Genomic DNA, 14,454 nt, shown 5'->3' on the forward strand with positions numbered 1-14,454 from the left:
TGCTGTCCACCAAGGACAGCCAAGCGTTTGGCAGATATTCATTCATCCTCCTTCCACCCCTGTGAGCTGGGTGCGTATTCTAATTCCCACTGGACAGATGGGGGACCTGAGATGCAGCGATTCGCCCAAGGACTCAGAGCTGGGAATAGAGCCCAGGTGTCCTGATTCCCTCCTGACCTCTGACTGTATTGTAAAAAGAACAAGGAGTACTTGTGGCACCTCAGAGACTAACACATTTATTTGGGCCTGTCCCATCACAGGAAGCTGTGCTCATCAAAGGCCCCAGTCCTTCTCCCGTTCAAATCAATAGCAAAACTCCCCTTGACTTCAATATCCTTCTAGCTGAGGCCCTTAGATGGCAGCTCTCATTACTGTAATATCGGAGCGTCTCACAATCTGTGCCATATTGAGCCTGCCAACACCCACACGAGAAGACAGCACTGTTCTCCCTCGCGTTCTGATGGGGAGCTGAGGCACAGAGAGACAAGGGCCATCACACAGGGTGTCTGTGACGGAGCAGAGACTTAAACTCAGGTCTCGTGAGTGCAGGGCTAGTGCCCTAATCGCTGGGCCGTCCTTCCTTTTCTTGGGCGGCTGGTTCCTTCACCTCTAATTGCACTCCCCTTGCTTGTGTCGCCAGTTCCAGTCAGTCTGTGTAATGGGACGTTTTGTGTCTCCCCCTCCCCGCAGATATCGACGAGTGCCGGCTGAACAATGGCGGCTGCGACCACATCTGCCGGAACACGGTGGGCAGCTTCGAGTGCAGCTGTAAGAAAGGCTACAAGCTGCTGATCAACGAAAGGACCTGCCAAGGTGAGAGCCGCGTGGGGCCTGCAGCACGGCTGGGTTCCACGTCCTGTGGAGGGGCTCCAGGGCTGAGAGCTGGTCCCAGTCCCCTGTGAGTGACGCAGTGTCGGATGGGGTCGTGGAGGGGTGCTGTGCGCCTCCCAGTGAGGAGTTAGCCACGGGGGCACTTCCGTTGACTAACACATGCTGTGCTGACAGTGTCACCCCCGAGCACTCTTGGCTTTTCAGGTACCAAGGACTTGGGCTTAGCATCAAAAATGTCCCATGTCTCCAAAGCAGAGGTGGCCAGGGTTGTTCAGCCGCTCAGCCTTGTTCTTGGTGGGAGTGTGTGGGGGAGGGGGTTCCCCATTGTTCTCAGTGTGTGTGTGCACATGGGGGAGGGGGTCCCCATTGTTCTCAGTGTGTGTGTGCTCGGGGGAGGGGGTTCCCCATTGTTCTCAGTGCATGTGTGCATGCATGGGGGACGGGGTTCTCCATTGTTCTCAGTGGGTGTATGTGCATTGGGGAGGGGTTCTCCATTGTTCTCAGTGTGCATGTGAGCGGGTGGGGAGGGGGTTCTCCATTATTCTCAGTGGGAGTAGCCAGAGGCTGGGCACTTTTGAAAATCTGGCCCCAGTTGTGGATTCTGAGTACTTAAAAATCTGGCCCCAGGGGACTCCCTGAGTCTCAAAGTTCAACTCCTAGACATCTCGCAGGCCTGAGGCCATGAGAGAGACTCAGGGGCCCAGCGGTGAAGGCAGGTTCCTGATCCAAACCTCTTCACGCTTCAGAGGTGTTTGGATTTTGGGCTCTGGTCTGGGCCCGTCCCTTGAGTCTGTGAAACTGGGCTGAAATTCCAGGCGTGGCTCTGTCCGCGGGGTTACTCGGATCATCAAGCCACTGTGGATATGGCTGCAGGAATCCCTGGGTGAGGTTCTTTGGCTGGTGCTACGTGGGAGGTCAGACTAGATGAGCATAATGATCTCTTCTGGCCTATGAATCAACTAACAAGCTCACCAGGCATGCCAGATAACATCTCAGAGACCACAGCTTACAACCAACACACGAAAGCTTGCGAGCGTTCAGTGTTATCACACCTTGGCATGTCTTTCTGCGGAGTGTGTGTATCTGTGTAACAGCAAGATGTTGCACGCTAACCTCAGGGGATCTGACAACACCGGGCATGGGATGCCGTCTGAACTTAGGGGAATGTGTGCAGCCGAATTCATGTATTAACACCCTCAGACACGTCACTGTTTTTACAGACCACGAAAGTTGTTTATTGCACAAGACTTTTGCAGGGAATCCGGGGGATGGGTTGACATCTCATTGGCTACAGCACACGCACGTACACATTCACACACGTGTACACACGCCAGCCATTTTCTTTTTCCGAGATCTGTTCTCTTCAGAGGCAGCCAGGACTCTCAGGAATAAACCTCCTGGCCCATCCCCTCCTGCCCTCTTCCCTGGGGGATTGCCCTTTTTCAAGTGACCCAGCTGGTTGGAATGAACAGGGCTGGGGTTATGGCATGCGCAGCCTGGGATTGTACTGTGATTTGTAACCATTTGTTTTCACCGTGGACCATAGAGGGAAGGCAGGCACTGGCTGGGTGGGCACGGGGGGGTCAAACCCTCAGTCTCTTACAGAACACTTCTATCCTACTGCTGCTTTTAGCTTCCTCCATGCTCATTGCACTTGATCTGCTACCTGGGCCCTTGCCTGGAGCAGAGAAGGGAGGCAGTGTGTTGACTACTGGTTAGAGCAGGGGACGGGGAGCCAGGACTCCTGGGTTCTCTATTCCCAGCTCTGCCATGGACTCGCCTCTCTCTGCCTCAGTAGACCCATCTGTAAAATGGCGTAATCTTTACCTCTCTCCCTGGGTGGGAGAGAGTTGTGCTTTGTGATCTTCTTCTGAAAGGCCCCATGGGCATGCAAAGTATTATCCGTCTGAGGCCACGCAACTCATCTAACTTCGGAACGAGACCAGCCTTGAGCTAAGTATGCAGGGGGGCCGGGATCTGCGCCTCCCCTCCCCCCAGTGCCAAGGTTCCCAGGCCTTCCCTGAATCAGCACTTGGGCCCTTCATCGCTGGGTGAGTGTCTGAAGCCGTGACTCGCTGGGGTATGATGGAGCACAGGTGTTACCTGCTGAGTGCACAGGCCCAGGCCCTGGGGAGGTCGGCAGGGAGGGTTGGTGTGCCTTTGTCGGGCACCTCTTTCATCTCCATCCAGGTTCTGCATTGCTGGAAGTTTGATCTGATCGTGGCAGTTAAGTTAATGAAGCTAATGAAATTAAAAGAAACCTGGCAGGCCAGGTTCGTCCCTGCAGACTGTCCCGCCCTCCCACAGTGAGGGCCCCCGCAGGGCAGAGCGAGTGATGCTGGCACTTTCCTTGGAGGGGGTTCTGCCAGGGAGCACAGGTTTGGTTTCCATGTGGGGCGGGGCGGGGGGGATGTGCTGGATCCGAACATGTTCCTGGATCCATGGCACTGGGGAGCTTGCAGCTGCTTTCACCCCCACGCCACGGGGGACTTTCCATTCCAGGCTGGCACCTTGGGATTTAACCCTTTGTCTCACAAAGCATCTCTGCGGTAGGGTAAAGGCTGGGCTTGGGGGCGGACTCATAATCCACCCACTGTGGAGTTCTGTCACCCTCTAGTGGTGGCTGGGCTGCAGGTGGAGGTTGATGAGCCTGGCAGAGACGGGTCTTTTAGCTCCAGCTGTAGAGATCCCAGGTTCGTTGCGGATAATCCGCCCAAGGGCACAGCGTTGCATAGGCCTAGGGATGCTCAGCATGGCAGTGGGGCTGGGAAGGGGGTGTGTTTTGAGGTGCCCCCATCCTATGCAGGGTAAAGGAGCAGATGTTGGCATAGACGCCCTTCCCGGCTGGCTGCTTCTCTGCAGGGCTTTGGACTTGGACCACCTCTCTGGCGCAGTGGGAGAGAGCTGTGCATGGACCTCACACGGCGGGAGTATTGATTTCTGTCTTTCTGGGTGACGCTGGAGGTGGGTGGGGAAGGAATCGAACCCTTGAGAAGCCAGCCAAACTCCTGGGATTCGAGACCCCTGTGGAGCCGACCCCCAGGCTGGGACGGGCCTCATGCTCTCTGCCTTTCCCTCTTCTTCTTCCCAGATATTGACGAATGCTCCTTCGACAGGACCTGTGACCACGTCTGCGTCAACACCCCAGGGAGCTTTCATTGCCTGTGTCACAAGGGCTACACGCTGTACGGGCTCACCCACTGTGGAGGTATGGGAGTTACTGTCCCGTTTGCCCGCTTCCTGGTAGTGGGATCTCTCTGGCAGGGGAATCATCTCCCCAGGGAAGGGCTGGGAGTCCCATCACTTGCGCTACCTAAGACTAGACTGGACCAGGCCCTGGAGAAGCGATTGTATGGAACAGTCTTGTCTTGTTGCCTGGGGTGAGGAGAGGGGCTGGGCTAGATGGAGCCCAGTAGGGTTTTTCCAGCTTTAACATGTACGATTCAGTATAATGCCTGGGTAGGCTGTGGAACTCATTGCCACAAGTTATCATCGAGGCCAAGAGGTAAGGATTCAGAGAAGGATATGGATAAAACAAACAAGTGATCTAAAGCTTCCTGCTTCAGCGAGAAGCCAGTCTCAGACTATTGGGAGACCGGAAGAAACTATCCCAGGCAGGTTTTCCTGGAACTGCTCACATCAGTGTTTCTTGTGCTTTCTCTGGAGCATCTGATACTTGCCACTGTCAGAGACGAGATCGTGGACTAGATGGATCGATGCAGTCTGGCCATCTCTGTGCTCCTACCAGGGATACATTTCTTGCTACCCAGCAGGGGGGAGGGATAGTTCAGTGGTTTGAGCATTGGCCTGCTAAACCCAGGGTTGTGAGTTCAGTCTTTGAGGGGTCCATTTAGGGATCTGGGGCAAAAATTGGGGATTGGTCCTGCTTTGAGCAGGGGGTTGGACTAGATGACCTCCTGAGGTTCCTTCCAACCCTGATATCCTATGATTCTGTGAGACAGGAACCATGTGCTTGTTGGGGGATCATGCGGCTAGCATACAGGTGTTCAGAAAGGGCTGGATGAGCCACGAAAGGGACTGCTGCCCAGGTGTCCCTCGAGGAGGCGTGGATGGCAGAGAGATCTTTGGGACGCAGAGACTGGGATCACGGTTGTGGGGAAGTCCCATACTGCACTCCTCTCCAGAGCAGCCGAGTCCCTAGTATCCCAATCCGGTCTGGGACTTTGATTGCTTCTGTCCTAACTTTTCCAATGGCTTCACCTCTTCAGATAGGAAAACAGGGCCCCCACTGCCACGTTTGCTTTCCCCTGTAAGCAGCGAGGGGGATGCCAAGCGGGGAGGGGATTTTTCTCTTTCTGCTGATTCCTAAGTAGTTGGAAATGGAGCTCCATAAGCCGAGTGGGTGCAGGGAGCCAGACAGTTGTGTCTGCAACTTCAAACAAAGCGACCGGAGCAATTTGCGACTTGTCCGCTCAGGGAAAGAGAGAAAAAATCCCCAGAGTTCTTGGCACAAAGTTTCGGGGGGGACTTCAAAAAGGTTTTGAGCTGAGTTTCCTGAGTCAGATAACTCCCGAGCGCGAGGGAAGGGGAGGCCTGCGCCCGAGGGAGTAGCAGGGAAGATGAAAAGCGCAGAGAGGTTTGTTCAGGCGTGTTATGGCAGCAGTGCAGTTTGAAGCGGCAGGTTTCAGTGCGAGTTACGTATGCCGAGATACCCTGGATTACCTAGATTAAGGCTTGTGCACCGACACAAAGAAGCCCTCACGCACACAACGTATGCACCCCTTGCACACTCACAGCAGACGCTTGCACAGACCAGTGCAAATGCCTCTACCTGTAAACCCCTTTGATTCTGTGACGGCCTGTGATAGCAGGGGACTGCACTCAGTGACTCAGGAAGTCTCTTCCCATCCTATGTAAACACAGTCCAGACTGAGAACGCGCCTCCCACGTCCAGCAAACAAGTGCCCATGATGGGGCATATTCTCGGCTGATATAATTGACTTCAGTGGAGTCAATGTAAATGCAGTTTGGTTCAATCAGACGTCATTAGCATGGCAGGCTGGACTAGTGCTGTAAAACTCACATACCTAAATGTGCAGTGAACCCTGTACCCAGGAGCCCCCCTGTTAGACGCCTGGTCCCTGCCAGCCCCAAATAAAATCCTGGCCCTGCTGAAGTCAATGGGAGTTTTGCTTTTCACTTCAGTGAAGTCAGGATTTCACCCACTGAATGCAACTCTGCTCCATCTTTCTTGCCAGGCTGCCTCTGTTTATACAGCCAGTGAGTCCTTGCAGTGATTTCATGCCCACTTGCATGCAGACGCAAACACACAAGCAGGTCAACACAGACAGGCAGCTACACTTGTCCATGAGCACTTGCTCACACCATGTGCTAAACGCGCTGGACAGGGAAGTGCTGTCCCTCCCACTGGGAGCAAAAGAGTTCCTTGAGGGAGGAGGTTTATAAAACCTCTCGTAAAGCCAGAGGCCAGCTTAAACCGCCTGCTGGCTGCGGTTTGCAGAGAGAGTGAGGCAGGATGTCGGGAAGGGCTCTTGGTTTGTGTCACGCCGCTCAGGAGTACAAACGTTACTGGGCTCAGTGCAGGGCTCATGGGGTGAATTTCTCTGGCCTGGTATACAGGAGGGTCAGATAGAATTGCCAACCCTTCAGGATTGTCCTGGAATCTCCAGAATTAAAGATGAATCTTTAACTAAAGATTGTGTCATGTGATGAAATCTCCAGGAATTCGTCCAAAGAAAGTAGGCAACTGTAGGGTCAGACTAGGTGAGCTAATGGTCCCTTCTGGCCTTATGCTTGATGAATCAACGAATGTGGAGTGACTGAAATAGATGATGCAAAGCGAGCGTTGAGAGCATAACTGCTAAATGGAATCTACTTTCTAAGTCCTCTGTCTGTCTCTCTTTCTACGTCTAGCTGGTCCCCTGCCCTAGCAGAGTGTTTGGTTTTCACACTGACGGAGGCAAGCTAGACAGAGGATTTAGTCCCTGTGAGCCAAGTATTTGTCACTGCCTGGCTGGGTTACTTTACTGGGGTAAAGGTGGAGCCGCACAGAAATTCCAGCTGGTGGAGAAAGCAGCCACTTGGTAGTGAGAAAAACCACCTAGGAGACAGTCTGGGACAAGGGTGGTGCTGGTGACTCTGAGTCAGTCCTGGATCCAGCACCCCAGCAAAGTTGGTGCAAAGGCTGCTGTCAAGGACGAGCTGCCATGATTTGGGCTAAGAAATAAAACCAAGGCCCCAGGTCCTTCGGCTCGTGACAGACCCCTCCACTGATGGCACTTGTGTCAGGAGTCGGCACGTTAGCCCGCCACAGCCTGACCAAATTCAGTTGAGAAATACCTTCCCACCTCCCTGTGGGTCAGTCGGATACAGTATTTGTCTTCACTTCCTGAAATGCAGCGTTGCTGGGCATTGTAACACAGCTGCCGCTTTCCACCCCAGAGGTGGATGCATTTCAGTGGTGGGTGACATGAGCCCTAATAAGATCGGCCCATTTGGGCAATCGAAAGAGCTGTGAGGAAGGGAAGGCAGAGCAGCTCCCCTGCCATCCGCTATGGAGCTCGTGAAGTAATTGACACCGTGGGATTGGGTCAAAATAGGTCACCCACCATCCCACTCTATTCTCTGCTCACCTGGGATCTCTGCCCAGCCCTGCATTCCCCTTCCCTTTCCCTCTTGCCCAGCTGGGAGGAGCTGGTTCTTGCTCCGCTCGCAGACCTCCAAGGCCATGGTTGGAGTCCTAGCAAGGTTGCGGGGTTTGCTCCCCAGGCAGGGGGATTGCTCAGCTCTGTATGGAGACCCATTGCTCTGGTTGCTGTCCCCAGCCAGTGGGCGCTCTGTTGGCTTGTGGGAGGAGTGATCAGAGAACGGCTCCTGATTAATAGAAATTGCAGGGAGCTCTTGGGGTGGGGATGAGGATGATTACAGGGCTGTGCTCACGCCCAGCCTGGCTCCCAGCAAGGGGACAAAGGTGAGAAGACACTTCAGGGAGCTGAGGAGACTCAGGGTCATGAGGAGTTTGAGCAGGGAACTTCTCCTACATCCTACCCGAGAAGCCGCTGGCAGTTTTTCTCCTCTGACCCTGGCCCCCAGGGGAGGCTCTGCGAAAAGGGGTCTGGGTAGCGGTTAAAGTAGTTGACTGGGCGCCAGGACCCCTGGGTTCTCTCCCTGGCTCTCCCCCTGACTTATCACAAGTCCCTTTGCCCCTCTGTAGAGTGGGGGTTATGCGGCTGCCTGAGGGGGGCTGGGAGATGTAATGGGTCCCTGCTCACGGGGCTTTGAAACCCTCACAGGCAGTGCTGCTGGGTAAGTGCCGGGTCTTGCGCCTGCTTGTTACCCTGGAGCAGCTTCATTTTCTGCCGTCCTCCGAGCCTTTCTCCAGAGTGTCCCTCCCCAGGGTAGTGCTTAGTGGTCATCACACCCTGGGAGTCAGGGCGAGCTGCTGTCTGGAAGTGTGTGCCCAAGTTTCCTCCCTATGGAGAGCGCTGTCCTGAGTCACAGCTGAGATGCGGCCGGGCGCTGTGAAGGGGGGGACTCACGTCCCTGCACGTGTTGGACTAAATTCTCCTGTCATTTCACGTATCCTTCCCTACTGGCGCTAATGGGAGCTGTGGGAGCCCAGCTCCTCTGAAGACCCAGCCCGAGGTGTCTCAGGTTGGACCCCCAGAATTACAGGCCACTTTGAAAATGGGGCCTAAAGTGATTTGGTCAGGATTGCTCAGTGAGTCAGTGGCAGAGCCAGGATTAGAACCCAGGAGTCCAGGCTGCCAACCTCCGCCCCACCAGCTCTAACCGCTGGAACACTCCAGGAGCTAGAAATAGAACCCAGGAGTCCTGCCCCCTTCAGCCTGCTGTAACCTCTAATAGAGCTTGCTTTATGCAGCATGGCAATTCCAGTTCTCAGTAATCCTCTCGCTTTCCTCCCTGCAGACATCGATGAATGCAGCATCAACCGAGGAGGCTGCAAGTTCGGCTGCGTAAATGCCCCTGGCAGCTACGAGTGTACCTGCCCGGCCGGCTGCAAACTGCATTGGAACAAAAAGGACTGCATAGGTGGGTAAAGAAAGCCCATGCTGCCATCTAGTGGGTGAACATAGGTCAGCCGGCAAAGCCTGAAAAGAGATCTGTGTTCTTCTGTTCTGTCATTGCTGTGAGGTGGTGGATAGACTTTTATCCAGGCGGATTTTGCTGGGAATGTGTGGAGACGGTGCAGCAGAAAGCGTGCTGCTTATGGGTTGGATTTGGCCACTGGGTGCACGTTGACCATGCACCCCGGCCTATAGCGTTCTCTCTTGGTCCGAGCATCATGCTGAGTGGAAACCTTTTCAGTCTCAGCCTAGAGCTAGAGCATGTTTTATTTTTGTGCAGATCCCCATGCTGCCCCAGTGCTGTACTTCTGGCAGAGACAGGGAGTTCAGGCTCCGTTCCCCAGTCTGCCTTTCGCCATTCTGCTGAGATGGCGAGCACAGGAGGCCAGATAATGCAGCTTGTAGAGCTGGTTTTCATGCTGTGGTCTCTTGACCTGAGAGCCCCCTTCCTCCCCCAAACCCATCTCACCTGGGCTGCTGGACTCAAGAGAAGAGAGGGTTTGGGATGTGGTGGAGGAAATTCTGGCACCTCGCCTAGAAAAGTGCACATCAGAAAGTGTCCTTCACCTGCTGAACTTCCCTGGCTATTTCAAACCTGGGTCGAATTCGGTATGTTCTTTACATAGTGCTCTTCTCCCCAAGGGATCCCAAAGCACTTTGCTAATAGATATACCTATAAAAATCTCTTTACCTGCCCCTGACTTGCAGCCACCTCTGGGAAGGGACACAGCAGCTGTTCTTAACAGCCCACAGCAACACTGTGGTGCCCAGTTGATTCCCTTCCATTACCTGCCAAGAGAAGGGACAGGAGATAGACTGAGCAAAGCCTCCTCAGAATGAAGGGGTGAGTGAAACCCCAGCAAGTGCTCTTACTCCTCAAGATGATCTGCTGACTCAAGGCTCCAGGTTGAGTGTTTGAGTGTAAAGCTGTGTGGGAGAACCCACAACACCACATGCACCCCTGTCTTGCCAGGATGGCCCACGGCAGAAGCAGGTGGCTGAGGGAGGAGGATGGATGCTGTGGTAGGAGTGGAGTTGGGAGCAAGGTTAGAGTCCCACTGTTGAATTAATTTGGATAGAATAAATGGGCTTTTAGCTGCCTCTTTCTGGTCCCGGGCTTCCAGCAGTGTTGCAAAGTAGGCAGTCTTGGCCAGCTAAGCCAGACTCTCTTTCACCGGAAGGAAAAAGGAGAGAGGGAGGAAAGAGAAGAAAGAAGATGGGGAAGGAGAAGGACACGTTCGGGGGAGAGAAAAAGTCTCACATCCCAGGTGGTGTTCGGGATTCAGCCAGTGGAGGTGGTGATGTCATGTGGCTCCCTCTTTCTCTGGCCTGGTGTGGTCAGGACATCTCTCAGGATCAGAATGACAAAGGCCCAGGGACCCAGGAGATGGTGGGGGTGGCAGCCAGGATGGTGAAACTCACTCCAGTCGCCTATTTGTCTTCCAAAGTCTCTTTCTGCAAGGACCCCAGAAGGAGCGATTGGGGGGAGTAGCACATCCCTTCACTGTTTCGCCCACCAATTAGGCCTAATTTCCGACCCACCAATTTTGATTAATTGATTTTTCAGTTTCACAGTGCTCTGTTTACCAGGGATGATCGTCCTCGACTGATATCTGGAGTTCTTTTTGTTTCTACTAATGCAGTCTCTCTGTCTCCCTTTTGCAACTTTCCCAATCGCTACGGAGAATGCTAGATTATTGTAAATGAAGTTTCACTCCCTTTTTTCAGTTGCGCCCACAATTGCGCTAAATCTTTAGGCCCAGTTATGATAACTCCCCTCCCCCAGTGCCCGGAGCAGCTCCTGCTTGGCTGGTCGGCCCCGAGTTGCCCCCTGCTTGTTGTCACCACTCGCTGCTTGTTGTCCTTCAGAGCTGGTGAAATGCCTGACGGGCCCCATCTCTCACCGGGCCATGCTCACCTGCAACAAGAACGGCAAGAAGGACAGCTGCTCCCTCACCTGCACCTCCAAGGCCCGCTTCCTGCCAGGTACCAACCCGTGGCCGCCACATCTCCCCTGAAACCTACCCGGGGCACTGGCCTTCTCGAGCGCCCTCTGTCTGAAAGGGATTTACAAATATGGATCTCTCCCTGCCCGTTACTGAGGTGGCTGCTTAACGGTGCCCCGCATTGCCGTGCAGAACGTCGTATGTAGTGGAAAGCACAGAGGGGGCTTAGGGAAGCAGGATGTCACTGAGCAGGCTAGATTTAGGCCTGGATAATGCAGAAGTCACCACACTGTAGAATGCACCCCCCTAGGGGTGTGCAGAGGACCTTTTGGGGGGCCATGGCTGGGGTCCAGGCCAATCCCCACTGAGGCGGGACACAGGATCTCAGGCTTTGCAGGGCCCTGGCTTTGCCTGAATTGACCCTCGGGTTGTGCTATCGATGAACCAGTCTCTAGAACTTCAAAGGTTGGGGTCAGATCAGCACCCAAAGCACATGTGAGCTGCTTAGATGCAGAGCCAGGGCCTGATTTCCAAGGGTGCTGAGCCTCCAGTGACCTCCCTGGGCCATGCAGTGGAGTAGCACTTTGGAAGCCAGGCTGGGAGTGAGCCCCAGGCTCTGTCTGAATCCCTCCTTTCTCCCTCTTTGCAGAGTCCGACAGCAGCTACACAGTGAGCTGCGGGACACCCATCCTGCGCCAGGGGGCCCAGCAGAGGCCTGGCAACAGCAGCCATCACTGCATCGGTAAGATCGCTCTCCTGGGCTGGTCCGAGCCTCCCCTGTCCCCAGCTGCCATCGCGGGAGGCTCAGCTGGTGCCGCTGATGTTTAGCACCTGCCTTTTCTTTTAGAGACTGCCGCTGCTCCAATCAAACAAAAGGCTTCCTTCAAGATCAAGGACGCCAAGTGTCACCTGCACCCACGTGTGAAGGGGAAGCAGGATGAGTCGGGGAAGCATGGGGCCCCAGGTGAGGCGTACACCCTCCCCCCAACCAGCCGTGTAAGCTCCTCTATGGCTGTGTGGAGGGAAGTGGCCCCATTGACTGCCTGGGCTTGAGTTTCCCAAGGGAGCTGTGGGGAGGATGCTGACGCTCTGGTTCCCTCTCTTCCAGGCGGGGCGGCCCCCTGCTCGGATTGCCAGGTGACCTTCGTGAACCTCAAGTGCGACTCATCAAAGAAGGGCAAAGGCCGCCGGGCCCGCAACTCCCCCAACAAGGAGGTGACGCGCATCACCCTGGAGTTTGAGGCAGAAATCAAACCGGAAGAGGTCACAGGTGAGGGACAGTGCTGGGAGGACCGGCTTTCCCAGAGTGCACTGGGCCTGAGGCAATCCCAGGTTGGGGGATATGGGACTGGGAGGACTGGTTTTCCCGGAGTGCACTGGGCCTGAGGAGAGAGGCCTAGCTATCCCAGAATGCTCTGGAACTGAGGTGAGCCCACGTAGCAGTCGGAGCCCTGGCTTTCCCGGTGTGCACTGGGCTGAACCGCCGACAATTTGGAAGGAGCAGACAACTCTCCAGTAACACCTGCCTTGTGCTGTTAATTACCTTCACACGTTGCTAGGCACCATGTTCCATGGCCTGTGTGAAATGAGCTTGGCAGTTCTCAGACCAGCTCCTTCTGGGCAGATGTCCATGTCACAAAAACCACTGTCCCGGCTTGCACTGACTGGCCCCCTCACCAGCGGTCTGGCCAGAGGCCAAGGGTCGAGTAAGACCATGGAAACTGAACCCCTTCCGCACCTCTAGAAGGGGCTTTCCCAAGATGTAGATGAGGCAGGCTGTGGGGGAAATTTGCCCTGCCACTCCTTGCGCTGGTTCCAGGTCTCTGGCCAGTGACGATGATGCACGGAGCCTCTGCTGTCCACAGTGCAGCTTTAACAGTCACATTCACAGCCGTCCCAAGTGCGGGGATGGGCACTAAAAGAGGAGGGGGGTAGAATCGGCAGAGATGTATAGTCACCCCCAGAGTGTGGACATACAAGGGTGGGCAGCAGCCCAGGCTCGGGCGTGGGGACATGGGATGAGTAGTCAGGAGGAAGCCCCTAATCCAGCTGAAGATGCCCCTTTGTTGCTTGAGTCCCCCCCCGGTCCCTGTCACCCCACTCACACCTGATAGAAGATTGGTGAGGAATCACACTACTAGCTTTGGCAGGGAGCTGCAGCAGTGATGGGGAGGGGCAGTCTAGGACGGCATCTGCTTTCCCTGTGCTCACCCTGATAGTCTACCCCCTCCCCCCGTCTCTGACCTCTAGCCAGCTGCAATATTAACTGCCTGCGGCAGAGGGTGGAGAAGAAGCTGAAGTCTGCAATCAAGGCCCTGAAGAAGTCCATAAACCAGGAGCGATTCCTGATCCGCTTCGCGGGCATGGATTATGAGGTGGCGCGGAAGCTGAGCATGTCCCCGGAGAGTCAGGAGAGCTGCGGGCCGGGGCAGCAAAGGCTAGGATCCAAGTGTGGTAAGGGAACAGCCGGGGGGTTAGGGACCTGGGGCCAGTTGCACATTAAGCTGTACGTCCCTAGTGCCGAACTACAGTTCCCAAGCACCAGTGCTCCACGTGCTGACGGCCAGTAGGGGAAGTTACCATGTGTTCTCCCTTTAGAGGCACTGACTTGTCAATATTAGGAGCTGGGGACCCCGAGGGCCTCTCACCTGCAGCCAGAATAAGGCATATTGGGGATAGCTTGGTGGGGGTTCTCGCTACATGTGTCCCTAACGGTTCTGCCTCTCTCTTAGTTAGCTGCCTGCAGGGAACGTATTACCACGGTCAGCTGGAGCAGTGTGTCCCTTGCCCCCCAGGGACCTACCAGGAGAGAGAAGGCCAGCTCTCCTGTGACCTGTGCCCTGGAAGCGCTGCGTATGGCCCTGCTGGAGCAACAAACATAACCGCCTGTGCAGGTACGGTGCGGGGTCGGTCGGTTGCTGTTTGTGACCTCGGAGAGGTTGGCTGTGGAACCAAGAGGCACCTTACAGCTGTGGCGTTCTGGCGGTCTTGATCACCTCTTCCATAGGGCCCGGCCAGGGTCTTTGTGTGGGCTCGGCGCTGTGGGATGGGGTTAGGAGCACCAGCGATGCAGGCGTGGCGGCTTGACTGCAGGGGGCTGCTGCTTTTGGCTGTTCTTCCTGCAGGGTAAACTTTGATGCATCCCAGTCATGAGCCAAAGGGGGTGAGGTGTTGTAAGAGCAGAACCATGGGGGAATTGGATCCAGTCCATTTTATCAGAGTCCCCGAAGTTCAGGGGAGAAGGGGACAGAGACCATCTCTTTGTCCTGTTGTATAGTACCTAGCACAATGGGGTCCAGACCCACGACTGGGGCTCCTAGGGGCTGCTGCAATAAATTATAAAGATCTGGCTGAACGGTTCTGGTTCTGATCCACCTGCAGCTGTCACCAGGGGGTCCCACAGCAACAGTGGCAAGAAGGTGGTAATTTCCAGGCTGCTGCAAGGTGCTTGCAACCAGTGGGGCTGCCCCACGGATCTGAGGAGGAGCCAGAGCTGCCTGTGGCTCCCCCTGTCTGGGGTTCAGCACCAGTGATATGCAGTGTGGAGCTCAGGGCACAAGGAGGCTGTGTTATTGCACAACTGACCCACATCTCTCTTTGATTTCCGA

At 55.1% G+C, this 14,454-nt stretch overlaps 1 protein-coding gene across 9 annotated transcripts in view; it reads left to right on the top strand.

Moving 5' to 3' along the window:
* Positions 1-14,454, top strand: part of SCUBE3 (signal peptide, CUB domain and EGF like domain containing 3) — a 98,426-nt gene that overhangs the window by 72,754 nt on the left and 11,218 nt on the right. For 8 of the 9 annotated variants that reach the window (XR_013634867.1, XM_073319490.2, XM_073319491.2 and 5 more), the window contains 9 exons: positions 691-813; positions 3,923-4,039; positions 8,743-8,865; positions 10,770-10,886; positions 11,496-11,588; positions 11,694-11,810; positions 11,955-12,116; positions 13,097-13,300; positions 13,579-13,740. Coding sequence is in view for 8 of the 9 variants with exons in the window: in XM_073319490.2 (XP_073175591.1) it covers positions 691-813; positions 3,923-4,039; positions 8,743-8,865; positions 10,770-10,886; positions 11,496-11,588; positions 11,694-11,810; positions 11,955-12,116; positions 13,097-13,300; positions 13,579-13,740 (1,218 nt within the window). In the remaining variant the exon portion in view is untranslated. The remainder of the gene's footprint in view (positions 1-690; positions 814-3,922; positions 4,040-8,742; positions 8,866-10,769; positions 10,887-11,495; positions 11,589-11,693; positions 11,811-11,954; positions 12,117-13,096; positions 13,301-13,578; positions 13,741-14,454) is intronic. The other variant, XM_078849734.1, reaches the window with a different exon arrangement.

Source organism: Lepidochelys kempii, chromosome 21 (assembly GCF_965140285.1).
Source record: "Lepidochelys kempii isolate rLepKem1 chromosome 21, rLepKem1.hap1, whole genome shotgun sequence".
NCBI lineage: Eukaryota > Metazoa > Chordata > Testudines > Cheloniidae > Lepidochelys > Lepidochelys kempii.